This window comes from Furipterus horrens, unplaced genomic scaffold (assembly GCF_987537825.1).
Source record: "Furipterus horrens unplaced genomic scaffold, mFurHor1.1.pri manual_scaffold_8, whole genome shotgun sequence".
Lineage (NCBI taxonomy): Eukaryota > Metazoa > Chordata > Mammalia > Chiroptera > Furipteridae > Furipterus > Furipterus horrens.
In genome coordinates this window covers 91,350,118-91,371,949 of record NW_028327178.1, presented here as the reverse complement: position 1 = coordinate 91,371,949, position 21,832 = coordinate 91,350,118, and the positions used below count along the sequence as shown (strand labels likewise).

The following is a 21,832-nucleotide window of genomic DNA, read 5'->3' as shown; positions in this document are numbered from 1 at the left end:
TTGAACATTCTTATGTGTGTATATGATATTGCACTGGGTTTTAGTTTATATTTTCTTGATGCCTAGTGAATTTGAATGCCTTAGATTTATTGGCTGATATAATTCTTATGAGCTGAATTGTGTCCCTCACAAATTCCTATATTGAAGTTCTAACCCCTCAGTACCTCAGAATATGCCTATCTTTGGAGACAGGACCTTTAAAGGTTAAATGAGGGTCATATGGGTAGGCCCCTAATCCATCATGACTATTGTCCTTATAAGAAGAGAAGAGGACAATGTGAATGCATGGGCACAGAGGAAAGGGCATGGGAGGATATAGCAAGAAGGTCACTTTTGCAAGCCAAGAAGAGGGCTCAGGAAGGAAAAAAAAAAACCAAACTCCTTGACACCTTGATCTTGGACTTCTATCCTCTAACTATGGCATTTTGTTATGGCAGCCCTAGCAAAATAACTAACACAATAACTATGCTCTTTTTATGTAAAGAGATTTACCATGACAGTTCTAGAAAACTTTTAGAACTAATTTGATAATTTTATGAAATCTACTTTAATTCCTATAAATATGATAATTTTAATTCATTATTTTAGAGCCAAAGAAATTAAAATAGTTACTTATCACACAAATAATATGAAAAAAATATTGGGATCCCTAAGTTTGCAAATGCCCAAATTAGCTAAGTACCATTCTCAGAGGCCAAAAGCAATTTATAAAAGGAATAACCAGATATATGTTTCTGACATATATTATCTTTTGATCACCATTTGGAAAATCTTGTGAATAGTATACGCAGAAGGCTTAATGGCAGTCAGTTGCTTAGATACAAATGTCACTCTGAACCACAAACCCAAGTATTTAAGAGATCTCACATGCTGTAGGAGTAAATGACACTGGTCTGGGTCCTCCAGAATTTATTGGTGGGAGGGGTGGCATGGTGGGAGGTGAGGATCTTGACTGTATCTTCACTTCCACAGGTGATCCAGGCATTGCTGGCACCCTTTTCTCAGGAGCAACTGTAGAGAATAAAAGAAATGGAGGTCAGAGTTTTCTATAAAATAATAAGAAGTGACAGTAATTTGAAATACTAACATATTTTCCTAGAGGACTGAGAAGAAAACGCTTATTTTAATAGGCTGAATAGTGGCTCCCAGAAAGATATGTACCTCTTAAACCCTTGACCTGTAAATGTTTCCTTGTTTGGAAAAAGCGTCTTTGAAAATGTAGTTAAGGATCTTAAGAGGAGGAGATCATCCTGGATTATCTGGTGGGCTCTAAATCCAATATGAATGAAACCCTCATGAGAAGAGTTAAAGAGACACATACACAAAGGAGATACTACATGAAGACAGTCAGTCACTCAAAGAGGATGCAGTATGACGATGGAGGCAGAGATTGGAATGATGCATCTACAAGCCAAGGAATACTAAGGATCGTAAGCAACCACTGGAAGCTAGGAAGAGATGTATGGAATAGATTCCTCCTCTGAGGCCCCATGAAGGAATCAACCTTGACGATGCCTCGATTTTGGAAGACAGCCCCCTGAACTGTGAGAGAAGATTGTTGTTTTAAGACATCCAGTTTGTGGAACTTTATTACAGCAATCCTAGAAAACTAAAACAGGGCAGCAAGGTCAAGGATTGATGAGATCAGAACATTAACAGTGAAGATAGTGGCTGAGAAAGAAACAAGGCTATAAACTCTTGAATATCTCAACTACAGTCTTTCTGAACTTCTCTTTATAAATAAATCAAATTAGTAGAAGTGGGGAGCTAATGTGGGGACTATCTAGACCAGTAGGTGTCAACGGCATGGCACAGAAACAAATACAATTAGTTGTATATAAATTACTATGAATGATAAAGTATTAAATTTTTATACATATCAACTGCTCTAAGTAGGAAGAAAAAGGTGAGTTCAACATCTTTGACATCAGGCATATAAATGTCGCTTATAACATTTGTTCAAAAAGATAAAAAGTAGTGATGATTCTAAACTAAGCACAGGCTAATTAACCCTCGAGGATAATTCATAAGCAGTGTTTGGTAACACTAGATAGCAACAAATTCCAGAAAGAGAAAGTTGACAGATTAAGCTAACTGATGTTCGAATTAGCTCTGAGCTAACATGGATAGGACCTGATACTGAGGAGTAATATTCTAATATCTTCAAAGTTATTTTTCCACATTAAAGGGAACTTGTTTATATACTAGGTTAATAATAGGGCCAGGGCTACCATAATCACCTTTAAATTGTGCTATTTTCCTCTCAATAATTCCAAGCTTTTCACTTAAGTACCATCTACTTACTCTCCAATGAATTCAATGTAACGCACAAAAAAGAGACAACAAAGGTTCAAATGAGCATGTTAATCAAAGATTTCTTTCTGTGGGATCACAGTTGTAAACACAATACATATAAGAGTACTCATGACCCAGGCAGCAGGGACATCTCTGCACATTCATGGGCACAGTCTAATGAGGAAAATATACCCGAATATTATTTTCAATGTTTCAGGTTTGCCACATTTTTGAGAAGAGATATAATGAATACAGAGTCAATCAAAGAAGTATTGCCCCTAAATTGCAAATGCCCTGACAAAAATGTGCAGCTCTCCAAGAGCCATGTGGGCAACACTCTGCCAGCCTTCCCCATCTTTGTGTCCAGGACATTTTCTTTGTAAAATTGATGATGGTACTGTGATTGGTGGACTAATGAGCTGTTGCATTTGCCTTTTTCTTCTTGACAGTATTTTCTCAATGCCCTTCAGAGAACAGTTGACATGTTTCCAGCACTTCCATCTGGGGCCTAGCTTTCTGGAGACTTGGGGGAGAGGGGAAGGAAGGAACTGACAGTTGTCTCACACTGTTATGTGTTGTGAATAGCGCACAACAACCTAGAGGGAGCCTTTCTTCAGGCCACCTGCCTTTACAGCAAGGGCGCCAAAGGCCCGAGGACGGCTTAGCAGTGAGACGTGTTTTAGCATTCAGTACTTGGCAAAATAAAAATCTCAGAGCAGTCCAACTGCAGAACACTGAATAATATACCAAGTAAAAATTTAGATACTGGGAAAAACTTAGCCCCCAAGAGTACTGTTTACAGATTAAAACTATACATCTCTTGTTAAGGTCACTACTCACAAACCTGCAATACTAGTTTTACTCTTTATGTTTCAAGCAATAATACTGTCTAGTAGAAAAAGCGTAAGTACGAAGACTGAGAGATTTGGTATGAATTCTCATTGTTACTAACGGCCTACATAAATTTTATCAAATTGTTTCATCATTCTGGGTCTCATTTTCTTTTTAAATTTTACTTATTAATTTGAGAAGGGGGGAGGGAGGGGAAGGAGGTGTGAGAAACGCTCACAATAAAACACCAGGACACAGGACTTGAGCAGCAAAGTGAGGCATTTATTCACAAGTCTGCCAGCCAGGGGCATGCGCACACGAAGTAGACAAAGAAAACTGGTTTTATACAAATGCAAATAGCTCCCCCTCCCCTCTCCTCCCCCATTTCTCCATTACTGGTTAATCTGGGTTCACAATCTAACGCAATTAACTACTTAACTAAAGGTGTGATTAACTAAGGGTAATCTAGTTATAGGTCTATTCTCAACTTATTTGCAAAGTTATCTAGCTACATCTTCCCATTTCTCTGTGTTTGGTGTAGACAATCTTCCTACTTTTGATCCCAGAGATATGTGTGAGGAGCTGCCCTCACCCCTTTTCCATGATTCATCTGTTAATTATCTCCTACTGGTTTGAGAGTCACTGGCTTCCTTATCTGTTACTGTGAAAGAGAGAGGGAGAGAGAGAGGGGGAGGGAGAGATATCAATCTGTTGTTCCACTTATTTACACATTCATTGGTTGAGTCTTGCATGTGCCCTGACAGGGGGATTGAACCCACAACCTTGGTGTATGGGGACAATGCTAGCCAGGGCCCTGGGCCTCATTTTTAACATATGTAAAATGAGAGATAATAAGACCTACCTGGAAGGAAAGATTTAAAGGTTAGCGATAATGCTTAGACTAATGCTAGGTATAAGGAAGGTACTCAACACACAGTGATGATGACTAGAAAACAAGAAGACCAGTGTCAAGTTCTGATTTTACCACTTAACTGGCCATGTGACCATGCTGAAGTTAATATTAACATTTGTTTTCCAGAGAAAACAGGTATACTATCAACAATTAATCCACCTAATGTCACAGATGTTATATAGAAAGATCGAAAAATTAACAGTTGCAAAATCATTCAGGGCTAGGTGTCATGAATGTACTTCATGGTGAGAGATCCATCCACGTGGTTTATAACTTGACAAACTCAGCAGCTGCTAACATGGTGGGAAAGGGTATACTCCAAAGTAGGCATTTTAACACCCTTCCTGGTGGCCATCACATACCTTCATGCCATCATGGTTAGAGTGAATTCATTTCTGAGTATTTATGAAACTGGTGTTGATGTTTTATATTGTAGCTGTATCTAGTGAAAGAACTAACCATATCTCGAGCTCTTTTTAATTCCAGAGAACCTTAGATAAAATTCAAGGAGAAGAAATTCCTTTATCTCAAGTGTGACTTGAGCCCGTAAATACTATTGCTTGGACTATCAAAGAGATTTAAAAGTACTGAGTTGTAGAAAAGTCAAAAAAACCCTTTAGTTTTGTCATAAAAGTTCAACTCAATTCAAGACATTGATTTTTAAGAATCAAAGTAAGTGATAATTTAGTCAGTCTGTGAGTTTGTGCTTTGGTAATTTTGAATATTTGGATATATATTAATTAAAAAATAAACTTAGAACATATGTCCACATACATTTACAAAGTCACTGTTTCAATACCTAACCATATAAAGCAAAACAGGAGCTAAAGAAGAGGAGTGAACATGGAAAAGTAGGTCTGAATAATGATTTTACTTCTCCACTGTGCAATATGCTAAGGATGTCATGAAAACAGAGAAATGTGAAAAGAGAGAGCAAAGGAATCAACAGTTCTTTCTCTGTGTGATAGCAGTGCTCTTTTCCCCCAGATAGAAATTTGAAGAATCAAACATAAAACTAAAGAGTAGAACTGCCCTGGCTGGTGTGGCTCAGTGGGCTGAGTGTCAACCTGCGGACCAAAAGGTAGCTGGTTTGATTCCCAGTCAGGGCACATGCCTGGGTTGCGGGCCAAGTCCCCACTTGTGGGGCAGGTGAGAGGCAACCGATCAGTTTCTCTCCCTCTTTTTCTCCCTCCCTCCTCTCTAAAAATAAATTTAAAAAATATTCTTTAAAAAGAGTAACACTAAGAGAAAGAAATGATGAACATAATAACATTCCAGACAAGTGTACCCTGAGAAGAATCCTATATGATAAATTCCCCACAAATGAGAGCATTTTCAAATCATTATAATAAATTGCTTTTTCTTTTTCATTTTAAAAAGATTTTTATCTATTTATTTTTAGAGAAAGGGGAGGGGAGGGAGAAAAAGAAGGAAGGAAACATCAAGTGTGCAAGAGAAACCTCAATCAGTTGCCTCTCGCATGCCCCAACTGGGGACTGGCCCGCAACCCAGGCATGTGCCCTGACTGGGAATCAAACTGGTGACCTTTCAGTTTGCAGGCTGACCGGTGCTCAATCCGCTGAGCCACACCAACCAGGGCTGCTTTTTCTTTAAAGTTTTTTAAAAATTACTTTGATGATGACAAAGGAACAATAAAAAGAGGTATAAATTTGAGAATAAAAATGCCATTATGTGAGGAGAATCAGATAAAAATTTACTTGAATCACATTAAGAATCTATTAGAATTAATGATTTCATTTGGCCACTGAGATGTTTATGCTGAGTTCTGGGTAGAAGAAGATATGGTCGAGTGTTCCTGATTATCATCACTGAGAAAAATGAGCTGAATATAGATCTTTCAGATCATAGTACATGAATCTTGACCATTCCAAACAGGTTGACCAGGGAAAACCACATTAAACAAAAAATAAAACAATCAAGACTCCTAATGAGAAAAAAGAAAGAAAATAAATAAATAAATAAAAAACAATTGGGGTGTTTTAAAGCACATTATCTTTGGAGGCAAGGCCAAAGATAGATGATTTTTTTAAATATGTATAAGCATACATTTATATGGTTCAAAAATCAATACCCCACCCCCATAGGAAACCATTTTAATTGGCTTCTTGTGTATCCTTCTATTCTTTCTCTATACAAATGAGCAAATGCAAATATAAATTTGTATCTCACCCCATTTATACAAGGGTAGCATAATTACATTAAACTGATTGCTCCCAATAATGGCCTCTTCACAGCAACACCTTTTGCAAATGCATCAGGAAGTGGGGTCTATTTCCCTATCCCCTATATCTGGCCATGCCTTTCTGACTTGCTTTGGCCAATGTAATGTGATGCAAGTGACAGTGCCAGTTCTAAGCATCTCTTGGAACCCTGATGCTGCCATTAAAGCAAATTTAGACTAGTCTGCTGGATGATGAGACCACATGGAGCAGTGATGAGTTGTACCAGCTAAAGCCAGCTGATCCCTGAACATGTGAGAGCCTAACTTAATGAGTCTGACCTGCAGCTAGCTGACTGCAGACATAGGAATGAGTACAACCAAGAACTGGTTGACTCATAAGCAAAAAAATGAAAGGATAAAAAAATTAAAAAGCTTATTGTTTTAGGTCACTAAGTTTTGGCATGGTTTGTTATATAGTAACATACCAATTGGCAACTAATCTGTACCATATATAAATTGTACTGCTCCTTGGTTTTCAATTATTTTCATTGTTTTATAATTTCAAAATATGTCCTAAAATTCTTAATTCCATAACCTTAAAAAAATAACAGATGTACCATAATTTATTTATATAATCCCCTAATGATGGATAACTGGGTTGTTTCCAATCATTGTTAGTTGAATTTTGAGGCTCTCTAGATCCTATGCTACTGACTGCCCTTTATTTGCCAAATTTGGGGAAACAGATAAAAGAAAACAGGAGCCTGAATTATGGGAAAGCCTGTTATATTCAAATGTGTACAAAGTACTAAGAAAATAAAGAAGTAGAAATGTTACTCTCCATGAACTCCACGGAACTTGTTAGAGGCCAGTAAGTAATTTACTGGGAAGGCTATGGATATAGTTTCAATAGTGCACCTAAAGCTGGGATCAGAGCCAAGAGAAAAATCAGGAAAAAAAACCTTGACCATAGTCCCTATTTAACCATTGGCAAGGGTAGGTAAATGTTCTGGAGGATTAAACTATCAGAGGAGAAGCATTTCCAACACTGACAATTCTAATCTGCTAAAGACAGAGGAAAGAACATCAAAATCACTGTTGCGCTTACATAAGAGTTTATACGGATGGCTAAACTGATTATGGGCAAAGCACACGTTTCCCATCCTTGTTGCTCTACCACAACCTGAAAACAAATCCAACTTCCTAACAACAGGCAAGCTTCATATGCAGAGACAGCCAGGAATAACTGTCTACAATGACAGATCATTTATCATTCAACAAAAACTGAGGCATAAGGACTCAAGGAAAGAAATCACCAGAAAATGTTTTACCAGGGACCTTGAAGACAGAGTTCAATTAAAATAAATTAATGGTTTGCTATATACTAACAATATGGATTAAAAAACAAACAATTTTTCCATTCCACATTTATAAATCCTTTGGAAAATTAATTTATCTATTACATCTCTGGCTCAAGGATCGGCAAACTTCTTCTGTAAAGGACAAGATACTAAATATTTTTGGCATTGTGGATTATATGATCTTTCACAACTATAGAACTCTACTGTTGTAGCATACTCTAAATAATACATAAGCCAATGGGCTTGGCTATGTTCTAATGAAACTTTATTTACAAAAATAGGCAGTGGGCCATAGTCTAAGGACCTCTGCTATGGCTGATTAAAAAACTGGAAAAATCAAATGTCTAATTCTTACTTTATGTCTATGCCTATAAAATCTAATTTATAGCATCCACTGAAGTGATTCACTGAAGAACATTTTATTTTCTTAAGACGATATAAAGAGACCTTTACTCATTGGCTGGCAAAAAAAAATAACATACAAAACAGAACAATATTTAAAGGCAAAATAACTGCCCTGGCTGGTGTGGCTTGGTTGGTTGGAGTGTTGTCTTGTAACCAAAGGTTGTGGGTTCAATTATCAGTCAGGGCACATACCTAGGTTATGGGTTTGATCCCCAGTCTAGGTGTGTATGATTCCTGGTGGTAACTGATTGATGCTTCTCTCTCCCATTGATGTTTTTCTCTCTCCCTTCCCCTCTCTCTAAAAAGCAATGGAAAAGAAAAAAGTCCTTGGATGAGAATTAGGAAGGAAGGAAGGAAGGAAGGAAGGAAAAGAATACTAACAACATGAAGTCAGGGCTGAGGAGTAGCGAAGAGGAAGCTAGTTATCTGATGGCCTTCCAAAAATCAGACAGACCTAAGAGAACCTCAAAGATGACTGGTATAACTGAGAGATCACTTGTTTCATTAATAAATTATACTAATTTAGTCATCCATCTTTTCTCTTTCTCCTACCAGTGCCATCTGACCTGAGACAGAGAACTGCACAGAATATATAAGTAATTCTTAACAAACAACCTAATTTTAAGAATGAGCAAAAAAGACTTAAGACAATTCCAGCCTCTTTCTCTTCCTGTCCAGGTGCTTTGGGAGCCACAGGCTCTGGTGCAGATATGGCCAAGTCCAAGAACCGCACCAGGTACAACCAGTTCCAAAAATGGCACAGAAACAGCATCAAGAATCCCCAATCACAAAGATAAGAATCTCTTAAGGGTGCAGACCCCAAGTTCCTGAGGAACATGCACTCTGCCAAGAAGCACAACAAGAAGGGCATGAAGAAGATGAAGGGCAACAATGTCGAGGCCATGAGCTCATATGCCAAGGCTATCAAGGCCCTCATCAAGCCCAAGGAGGTCAAGCTCAAGATCCCAAAGGGTGGGAGCTACAAGCTTAGTCGACTTGCCTACATTGCTTACCCCAAGCTTGGCAAATGTGCTCGTGCCCACATTGCCAAGGGTCTCAGGCTCTGCCAGCTAAAGTCCAAGGCCAAAGCTTAAACCAAGCCTGGCTGCAGCTGCAGTTCAGGCTCCAACAGGTGCCCAGAACCCCCCAAATGATGAGACAGAGGTCTGCTGATGTGAGGAAGAACGAACTGGTGTGACCCTTGGGCTGCTGTCTGCATGGAGCTGGTTTCCACCTGTGCTGTTTGTACAAATAAACCTAAGGCAGGATCTGTCCAAAAAAAAAAAGGCAACTCACAAAAGAAGGTATAGAAATGGTTGATAAAGACATAAAAAGATGCTTGACATACTAGTCATCAAAGAAAACAAGAATTATAACACGTCAACAAGAAGGAACACACCACTGATATATACCCAACAACATGGTTAACTGTCAAAAGCATTAAGCTAAGTGAGAGATGCCAGATCCACAGCAAAACCATTCAGACAAGATAAAAATTAGTGACAAAAAGCAGATCAGTGGCTGCTTGAGACGGATGGGAAAAACTGATTACCAAGGAGCATACTGGGGGCATGATAAATTTTTTTATGGTGATGGAAATATTCTGTATCTTTTTTTAAAGATGTTTTACAGAGAGGGGAAGGGAGGGAGAAAGAGAGAAAGAGAAACATGGATGTGCGAGAGAAACATAGATCTCTTGCCTCTCACATGCCCCCGACTGGGGACCTGGCCTACAACCGAGGCATGTGCCATAACTGGGGATCAAACTGGTGACCTTTTGGTTCGCAATCCAGTGCTCAATCCACTGAGCTACATCAATCAGGGCAGAAATATTCTGTACCTTGATTACCATGGCACTAACACAACTAAATACAACAGCTGAAAGTCAAACTGTATATATAAAATGGGTAAATTTTATTACATAGAAAGTATACCACGCTCTGACTGGTGTGGCTGAGTTGGATGGGAGTCCTTTTGCAAAGTGAAAAGGCTGCCAGTTCGATTCCCGGTCAGGGCACATGCTGGGGTTGAAGGTTTGGTGCCCAGTCAGCATGCGTTGGAGAGGTAACCAATCAATGTTTCTCTCTCCCTCTTTCCCTCTCTTTAAAAATAAATAAAAAAAAAGATTTTAAAAAAAGTATACCACAATAAAGGTGAGAAAAAAAAATAGCAAACTAAATCCAGCAATGTATTTTATTTTTAAAAATCTCAATCAAGTTGACTTCATCCAAGAAAGCAGATATTAGAAAAATCTAGTATAATTCACCATATTAACAGATTAAAAAAAAAAACACTGTAAAATCACCTCAATAATTATAGAAATAGAAGATCAATTCCTTAGTTTGATAAAGGGTCTCTCCCAAAAATTCCTACCAAATGTCATACTTATTGGTCAAAAATTATAAGCACTGCCTTTCAACTTAGACAGATAAAGATATCCCGTACCAATGCTTCTATTCAGCATTTATTCAAGAGTCAGTTAGAAAAACGGGACAGTTAAAAAGGATTGGAAAGGAAGAAATAAAATCATTCTTTTGTACACATCACTCAAGTATTAGAATTAACATGCAGATTCAGCAAAGTTACTAGATAAAAGCCCAGTCTTTTAAAATTTAATTGCATTTCTATGAGCAAACATGCATTAATTTCAAAAAGATATGAATATAAAGCAAAAATTACAAATCACCTAGGAATAAACATAACATAAGACATATATGATCGACCATAGAAGAACATAATGTAAGTAGACTGAAAGACACAGAAAGGGAGACAAATAATTTGGAAGATCATGATTATGTATGGGAAAACTCACTATCACCAATATTTTCTCTTCATTTTAATGTATGATTTCAATGTAATTCTTATTATATGCCAACACATTTTTGGTGTGTAACTTGATAAGCAAATACTAAAATATATACCTTAGAGAAACATGTTAAGTATCTAGCAACAGGACAATAGGCAACTAAACCGTGGCATATTCATAAATGAAATAGTAGATATTAAAATAAGTGAATTATAGTTATATGTATCAAATGAATAAATACCAAAATATGTAGTGATACTGGGTAAAAAAAATAGGTTACAACCAGGGTCATCCCAATAAATTTTATAAAAAGGAAAAAAAAAAAAAAGAACAGGTTATAAGAAAAATGTGGCTATTATAATACTTTTATAAAGTCTAAAACCATAAAAATTTATGTTTTTAGTAAAATAATTTTTAAAAGCAAGGAAATAATAAACACCACATTCAGGAAGGAAAGGGATGGAATCAGACATAGTTACAAATTGTAGTTCAAATATTTTACTTCTTTAAAAGCTGTGAAGCAAAATATAGGACAAAACATTAAAATCTGCCAAGCTTAAAGTGGGCATATAAATGTTTGTTATATTGTGTTTTCTTATTTTGTAAACTTGAAATATTTCATAAGAAAAGACCTCTGGCTGCAGTGGGGAATATGGTGAGATCACAGTGCAGGCACAAACGACTTACAAGATTGTTATAGTGAGAGATGATTGTGGTCCAAGACAAGATTATCAATAGGAACGGAAAAAGGGGAGATGGATTTCAAAGATATTTAGAGTTAGAACAGGACAGAGTTAGAATAGGATTTGTTGACTGATTAGATGAGGGAGATAAATCAGAGTAACATCTGGAATTACTGACTGAGATAGAGGCAGCTAGAGGGAGGGAGTATGTTGGAGGGGAGAGATGATGAGTTTGGTACATATTGAACATATAATGCTTTCATGATGCCTCTGAGATACCTAAGAGGAGGTTTCCAGTTGATAAATTCAAAAATCTGGAGTTGAAAAGAAAAATTTGGTCTAGAATAACTCCCAGTTATGAGATAGAAAGGAAAAGATGTGATGTTTCAAAAACAACTAAAATGAATTTTGCCTGCTGATTTTTTTCCTATTTCCTTTTACTCCATAATCAGTGTTGATTAAGAATAGCTAGTAACTATTGTACATTAACTATCTGGTTCATACTTTAGTAGTTTATTCATATCCTCTTCTTCAAGCTAGTAATTGGTTTCTTTAGATCTGCTCTAAAGTCAAAGATTTATAACATGTTTACAAGCCCCTAACTTGCGCTATTTTCTATGTTCTGCCATTTGTCCATACTGTTCCAAAGAAAATTCTGTTTTGCATTTCTCTGCTGATGTTTTCAGTTCCCAATTCTAGAAAGCCAGGCTCAGCTAGCCATGTCCATCTTCTATCTAAACCAAAGCCCTTTTAGGATAATTCCACTCACAGGGAAAGTATGAGTAAGACAGGAAATAAGGACAGAAAAAGGAACATGGTAAGAAAGGTGTCATTTTCACAGACTGCAATATTAAAAAAAGATAATTACTTTTTGTGAAAAATTTTTTGTTGTTATTAGTTTGTTAGGGGTGTCATAACAAAGTATCACAGACTGGGTTGCGTAAATAATAGAAATCTATTTTCTCAAAATTCTGGAAGCTAGAAGTCCAAGGTGTTTGACAAGGGTGGTTTCTTCTGAGGTGTCTCTCCTTGGCTTGTGAGTGGCTGTTTTCTCCCTGTTTCTCAATACATATCTAAATCTCCTCTTCTTATAAGGACACAAGTCATACTGACCCACCCTAATGACCTCATTTTAACTTAATTACTATATTAAACTGTCCTGGCTGGTTTGGCTCAGTGGATTGAGCATCGGCCTGCGAGCTAAGTGTCGCTGGTTCGATCTTCCAGTCACGGCACATCAGAGAAGGAAAACTCTGATTCCAAAAAACCTCCGCTGCCTTGCGGCATACCTCTTCAGGGGAAAGGCTAAGGGAGTAAACCCCGACAGAAAATCCGGAGCCGGAGTCCCTAAGGCGGTTTGACGTTGTAGTCAACACCGGCAACTCCTGCGGCGCACCTGAAGCCAAGCTGTATTGACTCCGTCTTTCCCTTGGACCCTTCAGCTGCGAAGAGAGGGGGGTCTGCTGCATGGGCAACAGCAGACCCTCCATATCACCCTGCCCAGGCTCTGTAGCTTCAGCTTCACTGGAGAGGACACTCCAGCGTCATCGCAAGATGTCGATTCAACACGGGAGGAGACAGATACCGTGTCACTCCCGAGTCGGACTGCACAGCCATTCTCGGCGGTGCAGATAGACTCTTAAGAAGCTACACCATCGTCTCTCGAGACGGACGGCTGCCGAATAACTATATTAAAGACCTTATCTACAAATTCAATCACATTCTGAGGCACTGGGGGGTTAGGACTTCAACATATAAATTTTTAGGGAACACAATTCAACCCAACAGTGGAGGTGGAGAGGGTGAAAAAAGCAGAATAAGGAGGTAGAACAGATTTTCCTGAATTCTCTCAATTATTCACTTGAAAATTGTTGGGTAACTAAAAGGTATCCTACTGCTGAGGATACAGCAATGAATAAAAGGTAGAGCTCAAGGAACAACTCTGTGCTTTTTAGCTGGAAGGATGGAGTTGCCATTTACTGAGAAGGGAGAAAATGTGAAAGGAAGATAGATGGGAGTGGTAGTTCCAGAGCAGGGCTATATTTGAAATGCCCAGTAGATATTCAAATGGGGATGTTGGGATAGGCAGCTGAGGCCTGGAGTGGGAAAGTCTGAGTTCCTGATTAAATGTTGTCAACTGATGAAATATTGATGCTATTTAAAGCCTGAGCTCTGACCAGGTAGCTCAGTTGGTTACAGCATTGTCCCAATACGCCAAGGCCGAGGGCACATACAAGAATCAACCAGTGAATGCTTGAATAAGCAGAACAACAAATCGATGTTTCTTTCTCACTCTCTATAAAGTCTGAAACTGCCCTGATTGATGTGGATCAGTGGGGCTGGGTGTCCTCCGGCAAACCAAAAGGGTGGCCTATTTGATTCCCAGTTAGGGTACATGCCTGGGTTGTGAGCCAGGTCCCTGGTGGGGGGTCGTGCAAGAGGTGACCTGTTGATGTTTCTCTCCCTCTTCTTTCTCCCTCCCTCCCCCTGTCTCTAAAAATAAATAAATAAAATCTTTTTTTTAAAAAGAGCCTGAAACTGAATTATTTTAGAGGAAATGAGTACAGAAATACATTTTAGCTGTTTAGGTTATTATAGGGATTAGGTCTATGGTTAAGAAAATACCTTTTAAAACCCATTATTTTAAAACTTTTGCTTTTGTCAAAGTATAAGGAAACAAGAATATAGTTACGAAGAAGGTCAGAAGAAATATATTATTTGTAGCAAAGGTTTAAAAAGCATTTAAGAGACTGCATACAAACCTCACTCCAGAATTTAATTGGATAAGTCATGTACAATGGCTAAAGTACTTAGGCCAAATAAAATAGTTAATATAAAATTTTCCCTTCTGCCCCCAATTTAAGACTATCTCTTAGCTAAAACAGATTATACCTGTGTAGTAAATATAAAAAAGATTCATTTTCAAAAAATAAGATGAAAAGGGCAGTTTGACAAATGGGCCAAATCCAAACCAGCTGGATATTTATGTCCTTAAAGAGTCAAAGGCAGGCTAATGTAGACTACAGATAACTGGGTATGAAACTAAAACATGTGACTGAATCCTGATTTGTCAGTTGTGGGCTCTTGGACAAGTCACTCCAGAGCCTTGCTTTTCTCTTCTGTAACATGGAGGGGAGGGAGGTGTTGAAAAGCCAATAAAGTGACAACTACAACTAAGAAAGTACTGTGTTACACTGTTGAGGTATAAGATATTATTAGATAGCTATCCATTAGAAATGTATTAACAATCATTATGCTACTAATATGTTGGAAGTAACTGAAGAGTCTCTTCCAATGCTAATGATTTTAATATTTAAAGATATGTTGTAATTGCCTGCCAACATCAAAACCCTGTTGATAACCTTAATGCAAGTTAAAAGCAGCAGCAATACAGCTCGCTGACTTGATAATGTAAATAGGGAAAAGTGAAATATGGATTGTTGCCTCCCAGCTACAGCAAATGTTTATTTGGAATAATATAGTTATCTACTCCAACTGCACACCATCTGTTTCAAGTCTCCACTAAGTTAATATTTCTCACACGAACAGAAATGACTAAAAATTACATTTGATTAGCATCTTGTCCTCCCATGGAAGTTATCCCTACCAAAATCTCAATCTACTGAACCTCCGCCTCTTAACATTGTATATATAGCATTACTGTTCTGGCCAAACACATGTAGCAAAAGTCAGATAACTCAGAGAACTGAGACTGTCAGAGAATAAATAAGCTAACGCTCTAGACCTTTTTGGTCTAATAAAATCCTTTATACTTATTTTTCTGGAGACAGGGAGAAATGATGTGAATTTCTCACACAGCTTTCCTATGATTCAAACCTAGGTCTCTCTGGTTCCATTTATTGATGCATCTGTGCTATAATTTCTTTGTAACAAAAGAACCTTCTAGAATAATACTTCAGTAAATCCTGACAAGTCAGCTCCAAAATCTATCTCAACAATATCACCTCCACTGTTCTACTTCAGCTCAAGCCTCTGTCATCTCTCACCTGTACCACTACAGCTGCCTCCTAACTATATTTTTTCTGCTTCTGCTTTTGTTTCTTCCAATCCATTCTCCATGTAGCAGCCAAAACGGCTGATTTAAAAACCTCATAAAGGTCTTTTCACAGACCTTTTTACTTTTTAAACTCCTCTAATGACTTCCCAATGCTCTTACTTTGGCTTAAATATAAAGATCTACCCAAAGTGTGTGGTCTGGGAACCCTTGGGAATTCTGGAGACCCTACAGGTGTGTGTGCGCGCGCGCTTGCGCCCACACTTGGAAGGGTCAATTTTCATAATAAGAGGTTATCTGTCTTCTTCACTCTTACTCTTTTGTGAGTGTACCGTAATTTTCCCCCCAGTGATCACATAATGAATGACAGCACAAGAGACTTAATGCAGAAGCAGATATGAGAATCCAGTTATATTCTATTAAGCCAGTTATTAAAGATTTGCAAAACTATAAAACAGTGCCACTCTTCTTATTAAAGTTTGCTTTGAAAAATAATTTTCACCCTGGTCGGGTAGCTCAATCGGTTAGAACGTTATCCTGATACACCAAGGTTGCAGGTTCAATCTCAGGTCAGGGCACATACAAGAATCAACCAATGAATGCACAAATAAATGGAACAACAAATCAATGTTTCTCTCTCTCTAAAAAATTAAAGTGATGGGTGACAGAATCCCAGAAACTTAAAAATCAAAAGAATTTTTATAAAAATGTTATTTACTTTAATATGTAGTGAATTTATTTATTTAAGGGAATTAATATTCTTAAGAAATTTTAAGACTTCATTTATTAATTTTAGAGAGAGGGGAGAAAGATTTTAGATGAAGGGAGAAAGAGAGGGACAGAAACATCGATGGGCAAGAGAAACATGGATTGGCTGCCCCTCATGTACCGTAACCACCAAGTTGTTACATGACTGACTCATCCATCACTGAGACGTCAGCACAAATGTCATTTCCTCAGAGGGGGCTTCCCTAACTAAAGTTGCTCTCCACTCTCCTACCAGACCATTCTATGATGCTGGTTATTTTCTTCATACACTTATTACCATTGCACCAATCAAGCAAGCAATTGATGTCCATCTTTGGGGGAAATAAAGGCTTTTTAAATTTCTTTTCCACACCTGCAGCACCTAGAGCATGCAACACCAAATCACAATGATCAAAAGTGGCATATTTCCAAAGCTTGTCTGAACTTGAATTATCTTCTCTCTCATAGCTCCCCATTTACAGTAAGTCAGCCCAACTTTGTCACTTCCACCTTGTCATAACTATCTTCAACCCTCTCTCTGCTCTCAGAGCCACTGTCTGAGATTAGTCCTCATTACTGTAACTGAACTTTCTCTGAATTCAATGTATTCTGCACTCTCCTACCAGTAATCTAGTTCATAAAGAATCCCCATTCTTTATTGGTCTTTTGTTATTTAGACTGACTTTCACAGCTCTCAGCTGCTAAATACTCATGCATAGCATCCATTCTCATGAACAGTTCTACATATATCCCCATTAGGAGGGTCTCCTGTAAGTCGTGGTCATACTGTCTCCATTTCCTAGAACTCCTCCCCCTTCTTTAGATACATTTAAATCTTCCCCAACACTTCTGTTCCAATTTGTTGGTCTTGTTTTCATCATTTGTCACCATGCAAGACTATAGGACATTATAAGCAAGAATAGTGGTTTGATAACAATTGTTAGCTGATGAACAGGAAAAAAAAAAAGACATAAAAGGTAATTAGGCTATTTAGTTCTGTTGAAGTATGATAATATAATAACACAACTATAAGCAAATTATGCTTACTCTAATTCTAGGCCACAGATTGTCCCATTAATAATAAAAATTCATACAATTTTATTTGACACTAAGACAAAGTAGGAAGATACAGCTATGTGAATCCATGAGTACCCTTTTTGTAAAAATTACCCTTCAGAATACATGTACTATCAATGCACCACCATTATATGCGCATCACCACTCGTATAATGAAGACAGTATGTTATATAAATCAAATCTATTAATTGTGTTAACTATACAAGCTGAATAACTTTTTAAATTGCTGAGGAATATCACAGGTTAATATAGACATAAAATCGTTTTTGTTCATGTAACTCCTTTCGTAAGGCCTTTCCATTGCAAAGATGCTATATTTATCTAGATCCATCCTCCCCCTTATACACACAGCTGTTACTCTTTCAGATTGAAAAATATTAAATTTTAAAAGGCTGTTAACTTTTCCTATTTTAATTATATTCTATTAAGTAAAATGTTTGTCCAATGTAAAGGCATATGTGCCCAGTACCATCTTTCAAGTATTATTAGTAAGGTAATCGTCAGGTTAATGGTGACTAAAAAAAATTTTGTTTTGGTAAATCATATTACCATGCTCAGTTAACTTAGATGTACAAATATATAATTTTTCTGTACATATTTATTTTTCAAACTTTAAAAAGAGCTTGCCAGTGCTGGCGCTCCCCTTGGTTCCAATGTCTCTTGATATCTGAACAACTGATTCATGTTCCCCCAGTGTGAAGAATGGCCAGTCAGTCAAGTGTCTGCCTTGGGTGAATAACCACAAAAACAGAACTGCAGGTTTGGGGTTATCAGACACCAAATATCAAGCTGTCTTCCAAGATGGGAAGCCCCTGGACAAACTACCTGAATGGCTGACATCCAGCTTCTGTTAGGGAACTTTGGGCACTTGGAGTTTGCCTTACCACAAATATAGCACATGCCATTGCTGGACAACTTAGAAATGGTTCTTGGCAATGGTCACTAACTAGTAATCAATCTGCCTTCTGTGATCTTTCTACTGTCAAATACTTGAAGAAAACTATCTTATCATGATTAATCAAAATATAAGTGATTGTGCAAACACACCAAACCTCATATTCCTGCTGCACAGTTACTGGAAAGCTAAGGGAAAAAATGAAGCTCTTGGCGTTTGATTCAATCTGGTTCTAAGAGTTTACCTATTAAAACCTCGTTCTGGGGAAACAAGGACTTTAAAACAATAACAAAAACAAATGAGCTGAGGGTTTCATGGTTTCAACTACTTTCTGGAAGCTCTTGGGTAGGACAATGGGATTACAGACATTTTTGAGTTTATGAGCAGGTGTTCTCCTGAGTCATGTCAACAAATATGCAATGAATTTTGGTTATTTAGAGAAAGCTTCTGGTGAAGCCCCGTAGAAGGCAAAGATTCCTTCTGTAACATTATATAACTTAGTACAAAATTCATATATTTTTAAGTGTATTCTTGCACAGGATTTCATAATACAGAACTGAATTGCCCAATACAGTAATCATTAGCCACATGCGGCTAATGAGCATTTGAGATATAAGTAAAATAATACCACATTTGAAAGATTGTCTAAAAATGGGAATGTAAATTAATCTCAACAGTTTTATAGTAAGTTGAAATATTTTAGATATATTAACTTAAATATATTATTAAAGTAACTTCACCTGTTTCTTTTTTTTTTCTTAAATAAGGCTACTAGAAAATTTTACATATGTGATCCCTATTTGTGGCTTGCATTATATTTCAATCGGACAGGTGTGATATAGGAATATGATACAATGATAGAAAAAAAAAGTCTGTATTCAGACAAATCAGGATTCAAATAGAGGATCTGCTAATTTGAGGGGAAATAGTTCCTCTTCAGTCTGCTTCCTTATTTATAATGTGCCGTCAATACTGTCCAGCTGCCAGGGTTGTTGCTGATAATCAAATCAAATAAAAATAGTACAACCTAACACAGACCCCATACCAAAGAAACAAATTCATCTTTTTTTTCTGTTTGAGGAAAATCTGGACAATGATGACCTCACAGTATTTCAGGCTAAGCAATTAAAGATAGTTTATTTTTCCTTTTCAGAATATAAGCTTAATATAGAGTTCACATAAATTATCTTTTCTGGGCTAAATCTTTGAGGAATGTATAATACATATGCAAATGAAGTGCTTTATTACAATGAGTCTGAGGGAAGCAGTATCAGATAAATATCCCCACAACAGGTAAAGAATAGGGAAGGCATCTCCTCAGTCTCATTGTGCTCTTTCTGCCTGGTTGGACTTCTTGTGTATGACTTCCAGTCCCGAAAGTCATACGCTTTGTCCGATTCATTCATCTCTGCCTCTTCCACAGTCCCAAACTGTCTCCTGCTATTCTTTACCACTTTTTAAGTTTCAGCTCCAATTTAAGCCATATGTTTTGCATTTACACCCTTGAAGTTTCCAACTACCAGAAACTTGCCTTTTTACTTAAAAAAAAAAATTATAAATAGGTCTTTAGTTCAATCAAAAGCTTTTTTTTTAATGAAGGGGAATGGGATCTAATTATAAAAATGGTCATTTTTTTCTCCTTTCAGTTCCTTAATGTAAAACCATCCTTGCATTATGAGATCACTTTGCTCGATTAGGCTATATTACTCTTAAACACAGTGTTGTTTTTGACAATAAACCAAGGAATAAAGAGAAAAGATAACACAGTATAAGGCTTTCAAACAGGACAGAAGTGAAGGAGCAAAGAAATATAATCTCAATGACAATGGTACTATTTTGGTTAAAATATATATTTGTTCATTTGCTCTCAGCTTTCTATTTTAATCACAGAAAATATTCCCAAATGATTGCTTTTTCTTCTATAAGTTCATTGTTTTTATTAACTCTTAAGCAAAGCTACAACACAAACAACAAATATTTTAAATTAAAATATCAATAAAAACTAATACGTAGTTGAGTCTATATGCCTACATTGAATTGGAAGTTTCAATCTTCCCCTTTCAATGGGAAGACCCAATGATTCACTCCAAATTCCTGACTTCATCACTATCAAAATTTTCTAATGCAATTTAAACTATGTGAATAAAACAACATTTGCAAGAAATAGTCCCGATGTGAGCATGTGCCTCTCATCTGTCTTGGGACAGAAATCCTGAGTTAAGATTAATGGCTTTAAATCCCAAACAGCCCATACACAACAAGTTAAAAATGAATACACGTAAATGATTCAACTTTTGGTCTTGGAAGTAGCCAAGTTATTTTCTATACAAGTCCACTTAAGAAAATGTAATTAAAACTAATCTCAATCAACAAAGGCAAAGAGTATTACATATTTAAGTAGTGAAATTTAGATTCAGATAGAGACAATTCTAGGAGACTCTCCTATATACTTTTAGAAAGCTAGCAATCAAGTTTATAGCTTCCAAACTAGAACAATCCTGAATTTCTGTGCCCTAATTATGAACTTTCTGAGAAAAAAAAAATTAAGTCAAATCACATAACTTTTTCCTGATTCAGAGCTGCCTTTATCTCTTTACTTCCCTATTATGAGTTTCCTTGGCCCTTCATGACCTAACCACTAAGTACTTTTGATTATTTAAAAACTCTTTTGACTATGAAGGATCTTAAGATTTTCTCTATTTTAAACTCAAACCCAATGTGAGATCTGCTATAGAATATGAATGGCTTTCATGAATCCAGTCTGAGCTTAAAACTTTCAGAGAAAGACAGGATGAGCATGTTCCACTGTTTTGGGTCAAGAAACAATACCAATAAGAACCTCAGTTTACTCATTTCTAAAATAAGGGATAACGCCCTGGCTGGTGTGGCTCAGTGGACTGAGCACCAGCCTGCGAACCAGGGGTTTGTCGGTTCGGTTCCTGGTCAGGGCACATGCCTGGGTTGTGGGCCGGGTCCCTGGCTGGGGTGCATGAGAGGCAACCACATGTTGATGTTTTTCTCCCTCTCTTTCTCCTTCCCTTCTCCTCTCTAAAAATAAATAAATAAAATGTTTAAAAATAAAATAAGGGATAACAATGATAATAATTAATTACAATGCTGATAGGATTACATGAGCATATACAGACAGCCCAGTCCTTTTACACACTGTAAAGTGCCATTAATTAGCTACCTTTTTAGGGAAATGGGGCAAATGATAAAATAGAGACTGGTAGGCAAAGAAAAACAAAAGAATCAAACTTATATTTCAATAGCCAACCATAAAGAGTAATCATTCTTTTCTAACTTTCAATCTACCATAGCCAAGGTTTTAATACGAATTTCTCCACATTTCCTCAGCCAGTCAGTCCTCCATTACTCTGCCAAACCATAACAAAATGGGATGGGTAAATTTTGAGAGAAAATAATGATATATTTCCAGTTCAAACAGTAAGGCTTTCTAGATTATCCATATGCTTGTTACTTTCCATTAGTTACAGGATCTGATTACTAATGTACTAAGAAGAAAGCGTACAGAAATAAATGTATCATATTTTGAAGTACCAACATTCAATTAGTGGGTTAAAACATAATTTTTCTGCCAGAAAAACATTAATACCATTTT

At 37.0% G+C, this 21,832-nt stretch overlaps 1 protein-coding gene and 1 pseudogene across 2 annotated transcripts in view; one reads left to right on the top strand and one right to left on the bottom strand.

Annotated features, from left to right (window-relative positions):
* CBFA2T2 (CBFA2/RUNX1 partner transcriptional co-repressor 2) overlaps positions 1-21,832 on the bottom strand; it is a 134,842-nt gene that overhangs the window by 37,391 nt on the left and 75,619 nt on the right. For both annotated transcript variants that reach the window (XM_090286245.1, XM_090286246.1), the window contains exon 2: positions 868-1,011. In XM_090286245.1, coding sequence (XP_090142371.1) covers positions 868-1,011 — 144 coding nt within the window. The remainder of the gene's footprint in view (positions 1-867; positions 1,012-21,832) is intronic.
* LOC150003439 (large ribosomal subunit protein eL29 pseudogene) lies at positions 8,698-9,141 on the top strand (annotated as a pseudogene).